We start from the raw sequence: 22,967 nt of genomic DNA, 5'->3' as shown, positions 1-22,967 counted from the left end.
AGAAATCAATACCAGTAGTAACAATTTTAATTGTCTTTTACTTATCTTGTGGTCATTCAGACTCCTTTGATTCCACCTTCATGGCTTATTACATACATATAAGCACATTTACATACAACAGGACCAAAACATGCATATGCACTTTTATAGTGAGCCCTAAGAGATCAACTGGGACTTGCAGAAATCCCATAAGACAGATATCACATATGATAATATATTGCATATATTATATATTATATATATATTATATCTAAACAATATATGTAATTATATATAAACATGTCTTAGTTTCATATATATACATATGTGCATATATGTGTATGCATCTATATATATGTGTGTATACATACATACATATATAAGAACGTATACCAAATTAGAGCAATAAAACATGTGTACCTGTTTCTTCATCTATTCTGAAAACACCAACACCAGATCCATCTCTAATGGAGTATCGGATCTCCCCATCTCTTCCTGTGTCCTCGTCATGAGCTGACACTGTCATGACTGATGAGCCAATAGGGACATCTTCCTTCACCACACCCTTTTCCACAAAGCTAGAAAACACTGGCGAGTGTAAGTTCTCATTCACATCGACCACTTCAACTTCCACAAAACAAGTGGAAGACAGAGAAACTGGCTTCCCTTTGTCCTTGGCCCTTACAGTGAGATTATATACTTGCTTCTTCTCAAAGTCCAACTGCTGTACAATTCTAACTGCTCCACTGAGTTTATCCACATCGAAGTGTCCTTCTCCATGGTCTATAAGACTGTATCTCACTTGACTGGATTGTCCTAAATCAGGATCATAGGCTTCTAACCACATGACTATGGTTCCTTCTGGCAGATCTTCTCGAACTTTTACACGGTAATTAGGTGGAATAAACTTGGGAGGGTTGTCATTAACATCTCCTAGTGATACTTTCAAAAGCACAGTAGAATACAGCTGGGGTTCTTCTTTGGCTTGGTCTCTGGCTTCAATCTTTAAGTAATGCACATGCTGGACTTCACGATCCAAAGGCTGAACAATTTTAACCACACCAGTCACGCTGTCAATTGAAAATTTATCTGTGTCAGTAAGAATGGAGTATGTTACATGTCCATTGGGGCCTAGATCTCTATCAGTGGCTTCCACCTGAATGATCTCACTATTTATCTCCTTGTCTTCGCTCACCTCAATGAAATAACGCTCCTGTAAAAACTCAGGAGGGTTGTCATTGGCATCAAGGACAGTGATATGTAGAAGATGCCAAGCTGCCTTCTGTGGAATGCCAAGGTCATACACAGTAATATTCAGGGTATACTTGTCTGTTGTTTCACGGTCTAGTGGAGATAAAATTTTCAGCATTCCTGTTTCCATGTCAATGATGAAGCAACTATCCTCATTTCCTCCAGAAATAGCATAGACCAGTTTCCCATTGAAGCCAGAGTCAAGGTCCGTAGCATTCATGAAAATTATACTGGAACCCACAGGATGATTTTCCTTTACCTCAATACCAGTTGGAAGAGTGCTCCTGAACTGTGGGGCATGAGCATTGACAGAATGAGAATCGAAGAAAACATCCTCCATATCCTCCTGACTGTGTAATTTATTGGCCTGCAGGAGTTTCTCTGCCAGCATTTTGGCAACGCCCGTCTCTTCACACTGCAAGTTTACTGGCTTGCGGCTGGCAGCCACGGTGATGTTGATATATAACGGAGTAGCATAATTTTCTCCATCTGTAGCTGTAATTCTCAGACTGTGAAAAGACATCTTTGCACCCAAGCCATCCATAAGAGATTGCTTTAATGATAATACCCCAGAGTTGGGGTTTAAGTCAAATAAATCTAGTTCATTTCCAGTTTCAATCTGGTATCGTACCAATTGAAGTTCATCAGCATCAATAGCAGAAACGGTAGTGATTTGCTCCCCCACACTTAGATCTCTGGGAACTGTTCCTTCACAGTTTATTTTCTCAAACAAGGGTGTATTGTCATTCAAGTTATTAAGAGTAATCGTAGCCAGGACTTCAACTTCCCTCCGGTAAGGCAAGCCCCAGTCTGATGCTCGAATCCTTAGCGTGTAAACTCGAGGCATCAGCTCATAGTCCAAGTTTTCTGAAGTACTCACAGCACCCGTGAAATGGTCGATCACAAATGGCACGTGATTTAAATTTGCAATACTGTAAGTCACATACCCATTCTCACCTTCATCAGGGTCTACCGCATTCACACTCATGACAGTAGTACCGATGGGTGTGTTCTCATCAAAGGATGCTTTGTAGGCTGTCTGAGAAAATTCTGGTGGGTTGCTATTTACACCTAAGACCTTAACCAAGACTTTGGTAGAGGCTTTTCTGTCACTTGTCAATACTTCAAGTTCAAAATGGGATGCCTGCTGTCTTTTGATTGGTTCCAAAACAGAAATGAGACCAGTATTGTGATTTATATTGAACCTCACTTTTCCAGGTGCACTTTTAAAAATGTATCTCAAATGCGAATAGCTAGGAATGGCTTTGACCATGACCACAGGTGTGTTGGGAGGAGCAAACTCACTTATTTCTGCTCTGTAAACATCCTTTTCAAACTTGACGGGGCCAGCTTTGAACTGTGGAGAAGCCACATGAATCACTTTGACTGAAGAGAACTGGGGAGGAGTTCCTTTGTCTTTAGCCTGGAGGGTCAGATTGTAGCCAAAAGGATGACTGTCCCAATCAATGCTACCAACAGCTTTGACTTTATACTCCTTGCTCCCTGGGAAGGACCTCACCGTTCTAAACTGTTGATGAAGGTCACCGGCCACAATAGTTAAAGAAGCTATTTCCCCATTGACGCCCTGATCACAGTCCTCCACGGTGACAATTGCAAATGTTGGGTCTTTGTCCAGTTCCGATGGTGATAATGTCACGGCTGTTACCACAGGAGCACATTCATTTGCCTGTTCCACATGAACTGTTAGCTTGGCCATGCTGCTGATACCACTGCTACCGTACAGTTTCATTCCCCGATCCACAGCAAGGATTTCCAGCTCATAGAGTTTTGTCTCTGTGTAATCGAGACTACCAGTTAATAGTACCACGCCACTGCTTGGGTGAATCGCAAACATGTCTGTTCGGTCTTTAAAACTGTAGTAGAACTCTCCATTGGTTCCTATATCTGCATCTGTGGCACTGACCCTTGCAATGCTGGTCCTTATAGCTGTGTTTTCGGGTAAGGAGACACTATAGGAAGTGGGGGAGAACAATGGTCTTAAGTCATTTGTATCCAGCACTTGCACCCTGACCTTTGTTCGAGCTTCAGCATTAGTGATTTTTTCAACTGCTTTGATGACCAATGTGTAATGGTCTTTCACTTCTCTATTAAGAATAGCTGTATTTCCTCCTTTGGTCCTTATTCTTAGAAAGCAAAAGTCTCCAAGAATGTACTCTTCAGCTTTGAACAGGTTTTCATTGTCTCCTGAGACAATTTTGTACCTTAATTCCCATGAAGGGTCTGTAATGTAAATACCCATCTTTACTGGATGCCCAACGTAGGTTTTGGCTGCAGAGTTCTCATGAACAGTGACATTGTACTGGAAATGCGTAAACTGTAGAGAAGGGGTCTGTTCAAGTTTTTGGCTTCCATGGCTGTCTCCAAAATGCTGGAGGAAAAGGAGCAGTAGCAGAAGCAAGGCCAAATCTCTCCCCATGGTTTAACTCACAGGAACCTAAAATAGAAGGAATAGGAATTATTTTGTAGAAATAAAGCAAGCAAAATGTCCATCTTAAAGAAAGTATTTCTCATCTATATAAAATATGAAAAATTTAATGGATTGGGAGCTTTTCTGTGCTCCAATTCAATTGTTACCATCCTTCTAACAAGCCTACCTTCTTTTAATGATTCAAGTTATTGTATTTCATATGTGATGACTTAAGAATCAAAATGAGCCAAGTGCTGGTGACTCATATCTGTAATCCTAGCTGTCCAGGTGACTGAGAGGTGAGAATCATGGCTCAAAGTCATCCTGTGCAAATAAATTCATGAGATTTTTATCTCATGCTAACCAGAAAACAAACAAACAAACAAAAACACAAGCAGAGCCGTGGCTCAATGTGTACAGCATCAGCCTTGAGTAAAAAACTAATGTCTGAGCTCTGATTTCAAGACCCAGTAACAGCATGTGTGCATGTGTGTACATACACACACACACACACACACACACACACACACACACACACACACACACACAAAGTCATAATGAGTATTAAAAACTGCCTGCTATAACAAATAAGTAACAACTACATTTTGTTCTTCACACGCAGTACATCTAACAAGGAATCTGAAATTAAATCAACAGCGATTTTATATGACCCTATGTAATCACTTCGTTTACTCTCATTTCAAGCTATACAACTATGTAAGGGGCTAAAATAACTATATCATAAAGTTGGATAGTCAAGTAATTTCTCAAACATCAACTTGGACATACAGAAAAGGTTCGCAATATGAAAACCAGAATCCAGCTGATAGATATCACAGGTTTTTCCTAAGTCAGAAAAGCAACTCACAAACAACATCAGTATTTTACTGCACAGCTGTCAATAATCAGTTCATAGAGTGTCTACTATCTCCAAGACACTGAACCGAAATGTCACCCAGGAGGCCCCTATTAGAAGACAAGATATACACAAACCAGGACTAAGTCATCAAAACTAACACACGTGAAAGACAAAATCAATGCAGCAAGGTAGCAAAACTCTAGGAGGGTCAGAGATGGACTGAGAAGAGGGAAAACTGAACAAAGGGTCACCTTTCACAAGTGGGAACTGAGGTCGAGTCCACTGGGCTGAGGCCTGCTCAGAGGAACAGGACAATTACATTCCAGACTAATGTATTATGCCAACAAATTCATCTTGTAAATCAATATAGTTTCACAAAATCCCACAGCACTGTCAGCTGAGGACAGCACTATACCCTTGCAAAGTAACTCCCAGATTAATATTCACAAAATGTGAATGTTACCAAAGGTGAAAGACACACCAGACTGGGAAGCTGGTTGAAATTAGCATGGCAACATTAATTTACAGTCGCTTAACTCAGCCACTGCCAACTTTGCCCTATTAGTCATTTTTTGGGGGGAGGGGCGGGGAAGACTTGATATGCTTAAAGCAATTAGAAGTTTAATTGATACTGAATCATGGTTAAGTTGGGCATTTAACTTGTTCTTGAGCTAGCATGCCTTCTACTATGCAGATAAAGTCAGGAAAATTTCACAGATGTTTGGCCATTAATATTCAAACCAAAATAAGAAAAAAATTCTCCCTCTGAGCTATCTCCTTATCAGTCTAGTCGGTAGTTTTAACAGTTGGAAATTTTTGAGTATTTTTCAATGATCCTATAATTTTAACAGAAGTAAAAAATTCAATGCAATTGAACCTACAGATGCTTTGGGTCACCATCTTATACCACCACATGAGATACGTAGATTAGAGAAAGGCAAGGATCTCAATCCCAAATCATTTATAAGCTAAGAATAAAATATGTATATTAAGAAAACTATTGAAAGAACCTTCATAAAGATAGTAAAAAAGTACTGCTTGTTTGAAGAAACTCATATTTTAGAGACATTATTACACTTTACAGAAAGATATTACACCAAGATCTATTGTACACACACACACTACACTACACAAAAACATATACCCTTGTTTTTTTTTCTGGTCCTGGGGCTGGAACTCAACCTGGTGCAGTCCCTGAGCTGCTTTCTGCTCAAGGTTAGCACTCTACCACTTGAGCCACAGCTGCACTTCCCACATTTTTTGGCAGCTTATTGGAGCTAAGTGTCTCACTGACTTTCCTGCCTGGGCTAGCTTTGAGTCGCAATCCTCAGATCTAAGCTCCTGAGTAGCTAAGATTAACAAGCATGAGCCACTGGCACCCAACCTTAAAATATTTTTGCTTAGTTCATGTATAATGTTATGCAACCATTGAAAAGACTAAGATATCACTCCATCTGTTAGTATGTGAAGTAATTGAGAGGTATATTGACTGGGAAAACTGAGCTGATCACATTTGCTTGTTTAAAGGGAGGAGGCAGATAAACTGCATGTGTATGTCTGAAAATGAGAGAAAAATTACAGGCACATAAAAAAGAAACTTAAATATGGTTAATTTCATTCAGAAGTCCAAGAAGAGGTAGTCAGGGTAATGTATACATTTTCATTGTTCTCTACTACTATCCACTACCTTTCAAATTAAATGTTATCTTTATCATCTGTTCACTCCATTAATTACTTAATTCCTTTAATAAATACTTAGCGAACATGTACCAGGAGTCAAATACAGTTCCTGATTGTAGGGATTCAAAATTGAACCAAATTAAATAACCAAGACCTAGTGATGGAAACTGGTTCTGGGGTAAGACAGAGAAGCAAATAAGCCAATAGTTTATGAGCAATGATGAGTAGGAGCTACAGAGAAAAACAAAATAAGGTAAAAGCCATATTAGTTAGAACTGAAAGAAGAAAAAAAAAAAAAGAACCCTGAGTTCAAAAGGGCTGGGTTGCTCAACCTCAGCATTTTTCCAGTTTTCAGCAGCTAATGACTAGATTCCCCATGACACTGGGATGCTAGTATTTCCTGTCTCCACCATAAGAAAACTATAGCATCTGTCCCCAATTAAAACCAGTGTCTCCACATATTATAAATGCCCCCTGAGGCTCAAAATCACCCTGGTGAAAGAGAACTAGTTTAAAAATAACCAAGAGAAGCTGGACACCAATGGCTCATGCCTGCTATCCTAGCTACTCAAGAGGCTATGGTTTAAGGATCACGGTTCTAAAGCCAGTCGGTGCAAGTAAGTCTGTGGGAATCTTATGTCCAACTAACCACTAAAAAACTGGTACTGGAACTATAGCTCAAATGCTAGCCTTGAGTAGAAAAATCTAAGGGACAGTGACCATGCTCTGAGTTGAAGCCCCAGTATAAAAAACATAACAATATAACAAACAACAACAACCAAGAAAGTAGTATGGCTGCAAAACAACAGAGAAGGAAGAACTGTAAGGGACAGGGACAAGGAGAGAACAAATAATGATGTTAGAGACTTTTAAATTTTACTTTTTATTTTAAAGTTGTTTTAGACTTACAGATAGTTTCCCAGTTAACATCTCATGATACAACTAGCTAATCACTACCAGTGAACTATTTTTACCTAAAGTCCATTCTTGATTCAGATTTCCTTAGATTTGATCTACTATCCTTTCTCCATTCAAAGGTGCCACATAAAACATAATATGACATCTCTCATGATGTCTCTTTAAGCTCTTCTCAACTGTATGTTTCTCAGACTTCCCTTGTTTATATCCTTGACAATTGTGATAAGAATTAATCACAAACTTTGTAGAAAATTCTTCAGGAAAAATAGCCCTCAAGCAGAATTTGTCTGATATTTTTCTGATGATTAGACTGGGGTTATGCTGTAAAGAGTAGGTTGACAAAGTCATTTTCATCATATCATGGAAATAACCAACATGACGTAAATATTAACACTGACCTTACTCACTTGGTTGAGACTCCTTTTCTCCTTTTCTTATACTGTACACTATTCATAAGGAAGTAAATTATACATGCAGTCCACCCTTCAGGAGTGAAGAACCATGCTACCAAATCACTTGGATTCTTTTATAAGATTACTCTGGTCTTTCTATTTATGCATTTATTCAAACACTTTTTAGGATAATGAATTTTGCTACAAATAAGATGAGATGCCACCAGAGGATTTTGAACAGGGCAGTGCATGATCTAACTGAAAGAAAAATGGGCCACTCTGGTATTTATTGAGAAGAGTAATATAGAAGAATAATACAGTAATAGAATAATAATAACATAGTAATGAAGAGTAATATACCTTTTGCAAGAGTAAAAGCTGGAAGGAACATAGATGGAGGGCACTGTGGCAAAACAGGTGAGAGACCAAGGTATCTTGGTCCAAAGCGGCAATAACAGAAGTGGGGAGAAGTGGCCAACATGGCCTGGCCCACCAAATCCTATTTGGAATTGTTGATTCATTGGAAGGGATAGGGGAAGATAGAAAAACAAGTAACCTAGGAAACTTCAAGAACTAGGTGCTAAGCAAAGAAATGGTGCTGCTATGGGTCCAAAAACAAAAATGGGAAGACCAAAGGAGGAATAGGATTTAAGAAATAAAGTCAAGGGTTTTAGACAACATGTTGGAAATGACTAAGGGTTAGAAGTATCCTCTAACAACTCATGAATTGAAAGACTTGGCTACCAGCCAGTGGTGTTACTGAAGGCTAGGAACTTTTAAAAGGTGGGGCCTAGAGAAAGGAAGTTAGGTCATTGAGGCCTGTCCAGTTGTTTCCCTAGCCTCCTCCTCTTCTTTTGTTTTCCTTCCATCAGGCTGAGATCTTAAAGGAGGACAACACAGATACGGATGTGGGTGGGGATGGGGTGGAGGTGGAAGACAAAACCATGGATGTAGCCTTGTTGCTCATGAAAATCTGAGCAACAGAACGTCAGCAACTTCCAGAACACATTTGTTAACTGAAACTTTTCAAAACCTTGTGCTTAACTACACACCTAACCAACAGAATGTCACCATGATTAGGATTATTCAATGCCTTTGTTCAGAAAACAATCTTAGAACACACAATGAACCCTATGGCAATGTACAAAGAACTGTGAATTTGGATTTCACCATAAAACACCAAGATCAAACTATGGCTGTTACTCCATGCAAAACAAAACAGCAGAGACAGGCACAGAGGGGGAAAAAAAAAAGATCTAAAAAAGATACTACAACAATATTTCACCTGAAAGTATGTCATTACCTACAGTGCATGCTTATGAAAATTAAACTTCAAAACCCATTTAGCCCAGGGCTACCCTTATATTTAAAAGGTGTTCACACTACTTAAACTCATAGTAATTTACAATTTCTAAAATATAATTTCTGGATTGAAAACAAAAGGTGTTTACTTCTGTATTTAGGGAAAAGAACCTTGGGTTTTAAAGCTTAAATATCTTTAGTATAGATTTCTGAAAATCCATAAATACAAGAGGAAGATATTTTTTCTGGTAAAAAATGAGATATTAATATCCTCATAATTCTTCATTAAGGAAACTTTCATGTAAAATGTTCCCTCCAATCTATCACTGCGAAAGCAAATTCTTCATGGAAGCCAGAGTCTACAAGGAGACTGTAACTGCTTGTTCCCATGCTTAAGCTCAAAGCTTAAGATCCGAAAGTGCTACCTTTCAGTGACAGGACAATCACACACAAGGTAGCAATACTGTTGCACGGTAGTACATTTATTATTGCCAGTTCCCTCTGCCTCATACACAAGCGGTCACTCTGGTCCTCTGTACATGAAGGAAGCAAACGCCATTTCATTCCACATAAGAAAATACACAAGAACTCTGAGTTGAAGAACTCTGTGTTCTCCCTCAAGGCTCCATCCCCCACACACTTATTTTATATCAACACCCCCCACCCCCAGGCCCAGGGAGCTTCACTACAGATTCACTACTGAAATTCAGCTTCATGTTTACTTTAATATCCCTTTTTTTCTTGGGGTGCTAGGGACTAGATTTAAGGAGGTCTCACATATGCTCAGCAATGCTCGGACCTTCCCCTCGCTCCAGCCCTATTGCCATTTTTGAAGTATTTTCCGAGACCTCAAAACTGTAAATCTAATCATGTTTCCAAAGCCATGTCATAAAGTTGTTCAAAAAACATGAAGCCAGCAGGGTGCTGTTGGCTCAGTCACACCTGTAAACCTAGCTGCTCAGGAGGCTGAGATTCAAAGACAATTTAGGCAGAAAAATTTATGAGAGTCTAATCTCCAATTAACCAGCAAAAACAAACAAACAAACAAAACAAAACAAAACAGAAGTGGAGGTAGAGTGCCAGCATTGATCAGAAAAGGCTAAGCAAGTGTGTAAGGCCAATTTGAAGCCCTAATACTGACACACAAACACATACACATACAACACATACACACAACTTAAACTATTTTTTTCAAAAATACTTATACTAAATACTGTTTATTTTTATGGTCATGCAAAGTAAGAAAATTTCAGAAAACTTTCACCAAAAATAAAAACTTGTTTATTATTTATATTCAATTCATAGCTTCCAGCAACATTGAAATGAGGAACAAAACCTTTCCATTTTCTAGTAAGTTATAGTAGCCGGGCAATACTTTTAAGAGCCACTATTCTTACACTGAAAACCTAGTAGATCTTCTTTATTTTCTAGGTGCATACTAATTCTTTTAAAACTATCTTAAAATTTTTGGCAAAAATGGGAAGAGAAACTAGCAGCTTTAGGCTTGGTGTATATAATCAGATTTCTTCTGAAAACTCCACTTATAGGTTGTTGGTTCTGACTGGAGCTGCAGTAAATGTGATTACTCTAGCAGGTCTCAAGTTAAATATTACCTCCGAGCAGGCTCTGTTGGTAAAGTGGGCACTAAGAGAAGGGGGCTGAACTAACAAGGAGAGTGAATGAGGATGGTCAGAGTCATTTAGTTACATGTATGAAAACAGCACAATGAAGCCAGTCAAAACTGTTTTAGGAAGGAGGCAAAGGGAGAAAGGAAGAGTAATTGAGAGGGGGAAATTGATTGGAATACATGTATGTGGGTAGAAATGACATGGTGAAATCTCCCTCCACAAAACTAATGCATGATTCATAGATAGATGATAAATAGGTAGATAGATAGTATGATAGTGTAATAGTGTGAAAGAGAGATGGAGAATTACCTTCAAATCATCAACAACTGATTCCAGTGTAGCTGAGACTAGCTTTCAAACTAACAGAGTAGGTATACAAAACTTCCCTACAATACTTGCATATTTACACAATTTAATCAGTCCAAAATATAATGGCATGACCAGTGTACAGTGCTCATCTTCTCATCTCCCAACACTACACATACATTCCAGGACAAGTTTTGCCCAAAGAGCAGCTCCATAAACCAGCCATTTACCTTTCTCTTGTGATTTAAAATCATCTTACTCAGCCAGATATCCGTGGCTCAGGCCAGAATGGGCAAAAAAACCATGAGACTCTTATCTACAATTAACCAGCCACCAAGTAGAGCTGTGTTTCAAGTGGTAGAGTGCCAGCCTTGAGTGAAAAAGCTCAAGGGACAGTGCCCAAGCCCTAAGTTCGAGCCCCAGTAGTGGCACAAAAAGAAAACAAAGATAAAAATAAAAAGGTCATCTCACCTGATCTATTTTTCTCTGCAAAGAGAAATCATTCATTTGGTGTGTTCACACAAAGAGCACTCAGTAATTACCAAGAGCTACTTCTTCCACTCCCAAATTAGTAAGGTTTTATTATGTAAACTTAGGTACTTCTGAATAATGACCGGGGATGTAACCTGTCCGTGTACAGGAAGAAAGTGGGTCATCCAGGAAAAAGTCTTTGGCCTTCCTTCCTCTCCTTAAATGTTCTCGTGGCCCATTTTTATCTGCTCAGACCTCACAAGAGATGACACATGCCCTACCTGTAAATAGACATCCTGATGCCTTAAATTTCTTCTCCCCAAATTAGCTCGGTACCTGAACCATAACAATCCTTTCACTACAATGACCTTCTGCTGAGTCTACAAACACAGGTACTTCTTTGCTTCAAAATAAATCTCTACTGGGTGTGGAACCTCATGCCTGTAATCCCAGCTACTTGGGAGGTAAAGATCAAGAGGATCATGGTGCGCTGTTTAAAGCCAGTAGGAAGGCAGTGGAATTTGTGAGACCCCATCTCAACAAGTAAGTAGGACACTTGCAATCCCAGCAATGTAGGAGGCATAGGTAGGACACTGCAGTCCAGACCAGCCTACATTTGATATTAACTGAATAATTAGTTATCTTCCCTCACTAGACTAGAAGTTCCTTAATGCATGAAATATGATTTGTTCACCGCTGTATAGTTCCACTGCTTGGCAAAGACCAGTGCCACAGTTGCTGGACTGGAAGATAAAGAACTTAAGAATGGAGAGTGGAAAATACTACTATGGAATGTACAATGGAAGATGCTATGTATGGGAAGGAAGATAACCATAGAGGAGGAGGAATAATGTAAGATAATACTTCCATCCCTCTAGAATACAAACCAGCAGGCACAAGCAACAGGCCAGTGACAGAAGTGCAGATGGATCTTAATTTCCACAGTTTCAAAAGAGGTCACCCACCACTTCAAAATGCTTCAAGACTGGGTAGGGATGGCACCTAAATAACCCTATGCTACAGATCCCATCACAGGCTCTACGCCTGAATGCTCGATGAAAGATTTCTGAAATGGTTTGTAGAGAACATTCAACTCATTTCCTAGACTTATCTCCACATATAAAATGAACCCTTGGGATTAAGCAAGAATTAGAGTCAGATGTGCATCCGGGACTTTTCAGGAAAAGAACGATGGGTTTTAAAAAAAACATCTAAAATGTACAATATATAGATTCCTTCTTTAATTGTGCACATTTTTTAAATTGTGCACATTTTTTAAATGAAATACTCCTCTTACAAAAGAGAGGGGAAAGGATCTGCCCTTCAACAAAGCAGTATTACAATACAAGGACTCTTCTTGGTCAAGATCATGCATTCATCATTCTCCCTCATCCCTCCCAACTTCAACCCTTCCCTCCCTCAAATTTTCTTAATTTTGTAGAATATGTATCAAGTTTGATGACTAAAATTCCCCTCATCGTTTTGATCTTAATGTATGTCATCAATTAAAAAATTCCTTTCCAAAGTCTAAGACATCTTTTAACTGAATAACTGAGACCAACCGAGCTTGGCTTCATTATGGACATAATTCACATCAAACATCTTCTACTTAAAATTCCCACTTAAAAAACTGAAATGAACATGCAGGGCTCCAGTTTCCTCTATTAACCAAATCTTTTGGGCCACAAATTAGTCACTGAAACACAACAGTAGACTACATACACAACCTTGGTTAATAAAACAGTGGATTAATTTCATTTGGACCACTGACTATTGTATAGAAAACACATCGTAGAATGTTTTGTTTGTTGGTTTGTTTGTTTGTTTGGGTGGGAAATCCATTTGTAGCCAAGCTGGTTTTGAACTCCTGTTCCTCCTTCCTCAGCCTCCCAAGAGCTGGGATTATAGGCATGAGTCAACAAGCCTAGCTACTTGATGACGATAAGAATAACAGATCATCTCTTAAGATAATTGCTAAGGTTCTTTTCATTTCCAATGTTTAAAGAAATGGATACTTCAAAGGTGACTCAAGAGCTATGCTTAAAGTGGATGGACTACAAAGGCAGAGGTTCAGGAGAATGAATGCAGTATTAGTTTGGTCATACTTTTTCTTTTGTAGCCCTTTTTAAAAAAAATCAGCATCCATCAATTATATATGAGGATTTCATTTTGAAATGTCCACACTGGGTATATATTTCTAACATACATTTAAATGGGCCATTCACACAATGAGAACGGATAGATGTTCCTAGAAACAAATCAATATATATCAGTAGTCTAACCGATTTTACCAAGTCCTTGAACAACCTTATTTCCTTCTAGTGACAAAAATAAGCTCATATAACTTCAAGAAATGGGTTCACAAATGCAAACCTGCAATCCAAACTTATGCTGAGCTTTGTTAAATGCCAAGTTTGACATAATTTAATTACATATTTAAAAAAAATACTTTAAGTGCTTTTTTATCTTAAAGCTTAAATACACAACCAGTCAGAAGGGATCATTCTAATTGTGAAACCAGAGCGGTCCTCTTAAGACAAAGACAAACACCAGAATTCACCAATAGATCTGGATAGCACCTTTTCAAGGTAACAACTCGAAGTGTTGTATATATACCTTAACTGAAACTCGTGAGTGAAAAAGCACTGTGTAGTTTTAACACAAGCAAATATCTTCTGGAACAATTAACACACGGAAGATATGAAGCCCTTAGGAATATGAAAAAGGTAAATAAGTAACCGAAGGCTAAGCGCCTTTAAAATCTTTCTCAATCTTAACAAGTCATTGTAAATACTCAGTTTAAAAAACAAACCTCTCCTCTACCAGGCACCAGGGAGTTGCTTCACAAAAGCCACTTAACAAAACCAGTTTAGACCTGGGGAGAAAAAAAAAATTAACTGCACAGAAAATATTTATGAGTTTACTTTCCTAATGCATACAATTACGTCCTTGTTTCCTAAGTCCAGAAGTTCACACGGGGTGTGAACAGGAGGGGGGGGGTGCTCCATAAGAGACCTGGGAAAGTTAGCTTCCTAAAAGTGTGCACACGGAGGGGGTGGGGTGGGGAAGCAATCTCTTCCTTTAATGAAGACCTTACAAGTCTCTCCTCCAGAGCACAGAGAAACCCCTGCCAAGCCGCACATTGTTCCCATGTCTAGCCCGCAAAGTGTCTGCACTTAAAAACCTCAGCTCCCGCGCACACACACACACACACACACACACACACAAACACACACACACCGAACTCCACGACTCCATTTCAAAGATTCCCCCTGGCCACGGACGTTACCATCATCATCTACGTGAAAAGAATACGTGCGTTTTCCCATTTAAAAGTCGCAGACGCGGTCAGAGAGAGCAGCTCCGTCGAGCGCGGGGTGTGACCGCGGAGGATCGCGTGCGGGAAGCGTCCGAACTGCGGGCCGCCGGGAGCCCCGCGCGAGCGCGCGCCGCGCCGCTGTTTCCAGCAATGGCTCCGAGGAGCAGACCCGGGGGGGCTGGGCCGGCCGCCGCCGCCACCGACTCCTCTCGGTAATTACCATTCCCTGCCCGTCGCCAATTACCGCCCCCCCTCCCCTCCGCCTCCGCGTTCTCCCCGGCCACCGCGAATCCGGGGCCCGAGACGCAACTTTCCAAAGTGGGAAGGAGGGCGCCAGTGCCCGCCACCTGGCCACGGAGTTCTCTCGTCCATCGCCTTTTATTTTCGCCCTCCCTTGGCTTGGGGGGGAACCAGTCCTGAGTTGCAATCACCGAGCTGCAAATCTGCAAAGCAGCAGCAGCCAAGTTGCACGCCGCCTGGGCACCGACGGCTCCGGCCTGGCACCGGCAGCCGCCCCGCGGCGCCCCAGCCCGCTCTCCCTCCGGCCCCCACTTCACGGCCAGCAAACTTACTACAAAGTTCACCCCCAAGTGGCGACGGCGGTGGGGCGGTGGGGGGAATGTCCGCAAGCCCCCAGACGCTTCAGCGTGCCCCCGAGCCAGGCACGGGGCTGCCGGGGACCTCACTGGGCCCGCACGTCCGCATGGTGTGGTCGGGTGGCTGGGTCTGGTCTAAGCCTCGCTCCCGGCGCGCCAGGCTCGCCGCCGCACTCCGCCGCCGGCGCACCCGGCCCCCGGCGTCCCGCTCCGTGTAGGGGCCTCACGCTCTCCTCACGGAGGAGATTCCTCCGCCCGTGGCCACGCCCTCCTCGGCCGGAGCTTCTTTCCCCAGCGCAGAAACTCCAGCCCGCTTTTCCAAAGCTCTGGTTGCAGCCTGCGGCTCTGGGACGGCCCCGCCCCGCCCAGGGTTCAAGAGACCCTCCCCCTCCTCCCCAACTCCCCCCCCCCCCCCTCCAAGGCCAACCCCGAACCCTGAGTTGAGAAGCTAGCAAGCATTCAAGGTGATCTCGGAGACTCGGTGAAGAATAGTTTAGGGTTTGTTCCAATGCCCACATTCGTTGGGGCCAGCAAGCCACCCAGAGGCCAAGAATGAACCTGGAATGTTTTCTGCTTTTAAAAAAAAGGAAACCAGAGCTTAACTCAGAAAGAAAAGGGAAAAGTGAAAATAAATAAATGTCGCGCTAAGCTTAGGGCAAAAGCCCCCTCAGCATCCCTTTGGATGCCTTTTTTTTTAAAAAAAAGAACCTCCAGGAAATCCCTCCATTTGCATTTGAATGCCGTGATTCCCAGCCTGCCGGCGTTTGGCCGGACTCCACAGCCCCGAAGGTCTGAAAAGGAAAGTAATTAGATCGGAATCTTTTTCCTCCTGAAATTCACACTTTTAAAGTCTTGGGAACACGCCGAGCCTTCCCTCCCAGAGGTCTTCCTGAATCGCCCCTCAGATCGCAGAACCGCCCGGATCCTAATTACGACCCCCACCCCAGCGCCGGCCAACACCCCCAACTTTCGAGTCTGCAGGACAAAAGGCCACTGAACCGCCTCGTGCACATTCTTGGTCCTTCATTCCTTCCAGGGAGCTCGCCAACGGTGAACCCAGCCACCCAGTCAGTGCGCAAAGCTGCCCGGGGAGTAAAGGGAAGCCCCGGGGGGCCCAGGCGCCCCACGCCGGGAAACTTCCCTCTCGCGCAGGAGCAGCCGATCTGCGTGACCCGGGGCGTGGAGCCCTTCGCAGACACCCGCAAGGTTCCAGACGCGGGTTCAGATGGCGCCCTGACACTCGGCCTCGAGGGCAGGCATGACCTAGGAAAGTTTGTGGGGTTCGAACACACTGCCAGGACAAAAAGACCCGATTTCCCGGGTGGGGGCGCTGCCGCGGGAACCACAAGCAAAGGAGAGGGCTAGAGAGACTGGAGACTATTTTCCTTGGTTCAAAGTTACAGCCGACATTTCTGAAGCCAGGTTAAAGAAGGTGATTGGGGGGAAAATAATAACAATAATGGTGTCTAGCAAGAGGAAAGTGGTCTGCCATGTCATGCTGATTTCGTCGCGCCATATCCTCTGCACACTATTTAAAAAAAAAAAAAAAAACCACCAAGTCCCACAGCCAGTACATACAAACACCATCATGGAACGACTGGTTTGATCAGGGCCCCGATTGCGCAAAGTACTCTAGGAGTTACAGGTCAATTTCATGCATGGAACACCTCGAAAGTGGGTAACCTGATCTCCAGGCGCAGCCAGTTTGCTCCCCGTGCAGAATTGTAACTCTCCACAAAACACAACCACACTACATCGTCAGCCGTTGGAGATGGGGGGGGGGGGAAGTTGTGGGGGGGGTAGGTGGACGAGGTCCTTGGGAAGAACGAGAGAGAAGAGTGTGCAAAAATTAAAAAAAAGTCCCAAGATACCATCCTCTAACGTAAAATCGTAGAATTCTCTAAATGGAGGAAATGACCCTTCGTGAAGACACGTTGCCACTTACTTAGGACCAGGCCATCGGTTTGAGAACCCCGATTTTCCAGGCTCCCGGAGAAACCTGATTGCCTAGAAGTTGTACTTCCCAGCCGCCACGGGAACCGCTGAGAGTCCAAGGCTGCGGTCGCGGTTACACGGATCCTTTCTGCTAACAGACTGAAATGGAGGTTGAGTGTCTGGCTATCTACAGAGTTCCCTTCACAAAAAGAGAGGGGTGGGGGATGTCCGTTAAATAGACAAGTCTTCCCTAACGCGGGTCCCAGAGGATCAAGGAAAATGGGGGGGGACTGCTTCCCCAAACAAAACCCCTTTTCCCCCGCCCCGCTTCAGCATCCAGTCCAACCAAGGGGCTTTTTCCGAAGTTATACGAAGTCTGGGTCCGGGTGGGTGGTAGGTGAAGTCTGGGGGGAGGGGGCCTGGCCAGCCGAGGTGGTGGGGTTCAAGTCGCCCGACGGGGATACGGGGCAGGTCGGAGTGGTCGGTCCGCGCGGAGCCGGGAAGGCGGCCGGCGGCGCGCCAGACTCGGTGCGCGGCCTAGAGGGCGCTGCGCCCCTGCAGATCACGCGGGTCCCCGGTGCGCCCTCGCCGGGCACCATGTCTACCCCAAGTTACGGTCGCAAATAATTCACCCAGGGCATCGCCGCTCCCGAAGTTCTTCCCAACAGCGCTCGGTGTGTATTTCCTGCATTCCCAAAGCTACGCCTTACAGATCTTCCATTCCCGAGCGCCGCCACGACCCCCAAGGGGCGTGCAGTTCCCAGAGCCTTAGAAAATTCACACGCGCCCTGCACTCGCCTAGACCAAACTCCCCGTGTCATGGTCATTTACGTTTCAACGGAAAGAATTTCTTTTTAAACACACATACACACACACACACGAACTCACCCACTACGTATCCCAGTCCTCGGGGCCCCCGAAGGCTGCACCGTGCCGGCTAGTTCGGCGACTCCCCACGCGGCGTGGATGTGTTCTGTTAAGAGCGGTGTTGGAAGCGCCAACTTCACCTCCTGGAGATCTTCAGCGTCTCCCCAACCAGGGTGCCATCCGCGGGCACTGCCGGGACCCGGGCGGCCGCATCTCCAGAGTGTTCCTCCGACCGGGTGGAAAAGTTGAGCAGCAAAAAAGCCGGCGGAGAGCGCGCGCGAGGGCCGATGGCGAAGCCAAGTTTGTCAGGACATGCCCAGGCAGCCAGCAGCCCAGGGGAAGAGTTGCGGCCGGGAGCTGCGGCGGCTCGCTGCCTCTTTTCCCCACTCCCTCCCTCTAGGAGGTGCGGGGCGGGCGGGGGGGTGACGTCAGCGCCCCGCCTGCGCGCACACACACACCCCCTTCCAAGCTCCCCCAGCTCCAAAGGGGTTCTCCAGCTGGATCGGCCTCCCCGGCTGTTGGGGCTGCCAAGGGCTCCCGACTCCAGGAGCGACGGGTACGGCCGCAGCCGTCCGCACGTCTGTCTGTCCGGCTGTCCGGCTGCGGAGCCGAGTCTTCGGGGGCTCCTCCGAGCGCCCCGGGCCCTCGCGGGGCGCCCCTCTCCGGCTCACAACGCCCCCTCGGGCCGCGTTTCCCACGCCTCGGACTGCAGGTGATGCTCGTCCTCTTCCGCCGGCCCGGAATCTTTATTATTCTTTTATGTTTTGCAGGGTGGATGGAAGCGTGACACCGAATCTCTGCAGACTGGACTGGACGACTTGCACAACTTGGGAATGCGATGGGTCTTCCGTAGCCCTTGCGTGCTCTGGCCCCGGCTGAGCGCTTTGAAGTGGGGAGAGATCACCGTGCCGTATTTGAATGAGCAGATCCTTCCCAAATGCCCGGGTGTCTTCAGACTGTAGTCGGAAGCCAGAGGAGGATCGAGGGGCGGGGAGGAGCCAGGGTTTAATGTGTCTTACTAGAGATCCGTGGTGATCGTGGCACACACACACACACACACACACACACACACACACACACACACACCAGTCCTCTGCTCCCCGTAACGACGGAGATTCGGACCAATGCAAACCCCATGGAAGTTTCATTTACAACCCAGAGTCTTGGTGGTGTGGTGTGGGGCGTGTGTGTGTGTGTGTGTTTGTGTGTGTGTGTGCAAAGCGCTTAAGCTCCAGGAAAAATATCTGCTGTGGAAAATTTGTAATGCCAGTAAAGTACCTAAATGAATCTCCCGAACAGCATGAAATTCTGAGGGAGCCATTTTTGTAAATTGACACTGCCCCCCCCCCAAAAGAATCCTGGAAAAGGAGGAGGGGGTTGGAGGCGGGCTCCACCGATAAATGTGCATTGGCCCGTGTAAAATCCATTGGTCAGTTTAGCTAGTCGTTCGGTTTTAGACCTTTTAGAGAGGGGCGGGGGAAAAAAATCCCTAAAGGACACTGGCAATAAGGCCAAGGGTTAAAATAGGGGGAAAGGACGAAGTGAAGTGGTTGTGTGTGGTTAGGCTTCAGGAAACCAGAAACAGCTCTAAGTTTCAGCGTCTTCGTCTGAAATCGAGTGCACAGTGGACATCCTCCCGGTGCTCCACCGCACTCCTCTTTAAGGTGTCTAGATTTTCTGGCAGGGGAGGGAGGGCTCTGGGAACCTAGGAGGTGGAGGACTCTGGGACCAATGGAGGGGGTGGGGGAGAGGACAGAGGTGCACGATTCCCTAGGAGGGACATGCAGACTTAAAGGGAGGTTGGCTGGAAAGACTAGCACTACTTCAACTACACAGATTCACTCCTTTTAGATGAGTGGAAATCAGGAAGTGGCTACATACTACAAGTCCTCAAAATGATGTATGTGAAGTTCCCCGAGCTGCTGCTGGGTAATTGATTTGGTTTGCTAGTATACTGGACAAATGAGAGAAATTTACGTATCTCTACTGATGGTGTGAATCTAAAAGATAGATTTAGAAGTGAGAGGAGCAGAACACTTCTAACAGAACCCTTAGACTTGCTGTGTTTACTGTAATTAGTGATTAGTCACATGTGTCTACTTTCATTAACATGAAATGAAAATGGACATCCTTCCTCTTCCTAACCACCTTTCACATGTTTAATATCCATATTTGGCTAATGGCAATTGTGCAAGCCAGAACAAAACCTGGGAAGGGTAATAGGGATTGACCTCAGGGCAGCTACCATTTGAGTCACACTCCCAAATCTTTTCGTTTCTGGGTTTTTGCTTTTGCTTTTTCCCAGATAGGTTTTCTAGCTAACTGAGCTATCTTCGAACAACTATTTTGTCTCCACCTCCTGAGTAGCTGAGATTACACCACTAAACTTAAGTTTGGCTTTCTATAACTCTGTGTGGGGGTGGGGGGGGGGGGGGAGACATGCCAGTCCCTGTCCCTGAGCTTCTTTTGCTCAAGGCTAGCACTCTACCACTTGAATCACAGTGCCACTTTAAGTATTCATAGTAGTTTATTAGAGTTAAGAGTCTCACATACTTTCCTGCCGAGGCTGGCTCCAAACCAAGATCCTCAAGTCTCAGCCTCCTGAGTAGCTAGGATTACAGGTGTGAGCCACCACTGCCTGACTATGCCTAGCTTTTTCAAAAAGCTACTTCAGATAGTAACATTGCAGTGTCTCCAATATTGAATTACTTCTTAAAGCTATGTGGGGGCTGGAGGGGGGAGAATCATGGGAGGATTCACACATGGAGTAAATATTTATGAAGTATCAACAGTATGATAAGTGAAATTAATGTAAGATTCAAAATTTGATGAGTTAGGTGTGTTTAATGATTAAGAAATATGAACCTCACCTAACATGGCCTTGTGGTTGTTTTACATCTTTGCTGAGTACAAAAGCTAGGGGAAGTCACCATTTAAAACAAGAAAGAACTCTTAAGTCATTTTTAGGAACAGTCTTGGGATGAATAATCTCGTAGTCTTGAATAACTTCTAGCATCCTCTCCTTTCTGTTTTTTCTTCATTTGCCAGCATGCCCCTTGCTGCCTGGCAGTGGCAGGAAGTGTCAACTCTCACTGCTTGCCAAAGTCCCACAGTTACTCTATTTGCATTCTAATTTAGCTCTTGTTGGAGATCTGCTGCTGCTCTCCAAGTGGACCATAAGAACAGATAACTAGTCAATCTATTAAGTATGAGTATTCCTACTCCCTTCCTAGTTCAGTATAAAGATAATTTCCTTCAAACTATACCTTAATGATAAAATATTATTGACCAACATTGAAATTCCAGAAGCCATAGCCAATTAATTGGAAAATCATTACAAATCACCTATTGATGGCTAGCCATTAAAACACAAAGTATACCTTCATTATGGAGATGTAGAGAGAAGAATGAGGTGTTAATGCACACTGTCTCTACAAAGATAAATAAAATTCTAATGCTTTCCTAGCTCAGCGATGGGGAAGATCCCATGATTATCTATTTTAACCAATAAGAAAGGAATCATCTAGAAACTGTTACAATTCTTTCTCAATCAGACTTGAATTGAGAAGTCCTAGTTTTAATTTTACCTTTGATAAATAAATATCTGTATTTGTATGAATTTGCAAAATTTTGGGAGTCTCTTCCCCCTATAATATGAAATGTCAAAATGATCTGCTTCACTGGTTGTGAGAGATAAGACTAGAAAATGAAAATCTTGACAATATTATTCTTCTGAAATTTACCCACTGTCTCTTACTCTGCAACTCTCATCTCTACTACAAAGCTCTGTAGGACCAAAGGTAATAAGCAACTTTAACGTACTTCAAAGCCAATTGGGATCCAGTGTACTCTAAATTCTTCACATTTATTATTTCATTGGTTCTTAGCAAATCCTACCAATTAATGCTCTAAGCTATTTTATAAATGAGAAGCACATTGGTCACTTTTCAGACTGAAACCTATAGCTGACTAACAGATAAGCCAAGATTGTTGACTTATACTAGCTCCTTATAGCTTACACGTTATCGCCACTCTTTATGAACCATGACTGTTTTATATTAAAGATCAGCAATGTTGCGATTTTGAGAATTGGCCTAGAAAGAGAGCAAAACACTATCAAGTGATGGCCAGAGGGAAATTTTCCTTTCTAGCTGCTATATTTAATGTGGATAAATAATTTTTCGAAAGCAAGTTGCTCACTATTTTTACAATAAATATATTTTTTAAAAAACAACTTGTTTAATCATAGAGTGCCAGCACCACTAATTGTGCTTAGAAATATGTCAGTAATATAGCCATTATTTGGTTAGATTTTCTTTAAGGAGGTATACATACATTTCTTTCAAATTCAAAAATCAGCATCTGGCTTTTAATTTGCTTAGGCTGAACAGCAGAAAAATACACACCACTGATTCTCAATGAATTCTGACAAGGACTATCACCCAGGATTTCATGATCAGCATTTCAATTTACACCTTGCTTTTCCTTTTCCAGATCTGGAACCACTGGTGCTCTTCTCCCTTTCCAGTTCTTTCTTTCATTTAGCCCTTTAAGTGTAACAAGTAATTTTACCATTGGAATATTCCCTTGACTTATACTTACTGCTGTTAGATTCTATCTCTTTTTCTTGTAGCATTTTTGGGGGTCACGACAGCTAATCTTATGTAGAAACTCAGAGGGCACGGTTTGAGAAATGCAGTATTTATTGGAATGGTTCCCAATAGTCATTCATATGTAAATCCATCATAGTTCTGTACCACTTGTCATGGGTATGTAGAACAACTATAACCAATGACAGGCTAAAATGACCTTGAGAACTTCTGAGGGGAAAAAATCCCTTTCCCCCATAATAAGGATCTACAAAAGAAATGATCAGTCTATATTGACAGTGTCCAGTCAAAATAAAGCAGACATCTTGACTGAGAAAGAGACCTAAACTAGAGAAGGTAGATAAGTGTGGCATTGAGTCAACTATCTCTAACTCCAGACTTCTTATGAGAAAGCATAAGTGTTATATTAAGCTGGTTTATGTTAGG

The 22,967-nt window shown here is 43.3% G+C and overlaps 1 protein-coding gene across 1 annotated transcript in view; it reads right to left on the bottom strand.

Moving 5' to 3' along the window:
- Positions 1 to 15,213, bottom strand: part of Fat1 (FAT atypical cadherin 1) — a 115,109-nt gene extending 99,896 nt beyond the window's left edge. Inside the window, exons 1-2 of the mRNA XM_042700024.1 lie at positions 15,106 to 15,213; positions 400 to 3,685 (exon numbers count right to left, since the gene is read on the bottom strand). Of these exons, the coding sequence (XP_042555958.1) occupies positions 400 to 3,667 (3,268 nt within the window). The 5' untranslated portion in view covers positions 3,668 to 3,685; positions 15,106 to 15,213. The remainder of the gene's footprint in view (positions 1 to 399; positions 3,686 to 15,105) is intronic.
- Between the last annotated feature and the right edge of the window lie 7,754 nt (positions 15,214 to 22,967).

The sequence above is a fragment of the Dipodomys spectabilis genome, unplaced genomic scaffold (assembly GCF_019054845.1).
Source record: "Dipodomys spectabilis isolate Male_0828 unplaced genomic scaffold, ASM1905484v1 ptg000009l, whole genome shotgun sequence".
NCBI lineage: Eukaryota > Metazoa > Chordata > Mammalia > Rodentia > Heteromyidae > Dipodomys > Dipodomys spectabilis.
This window is presented reverse-complemented; position numbering and strand designations above follow the sequence as displayed.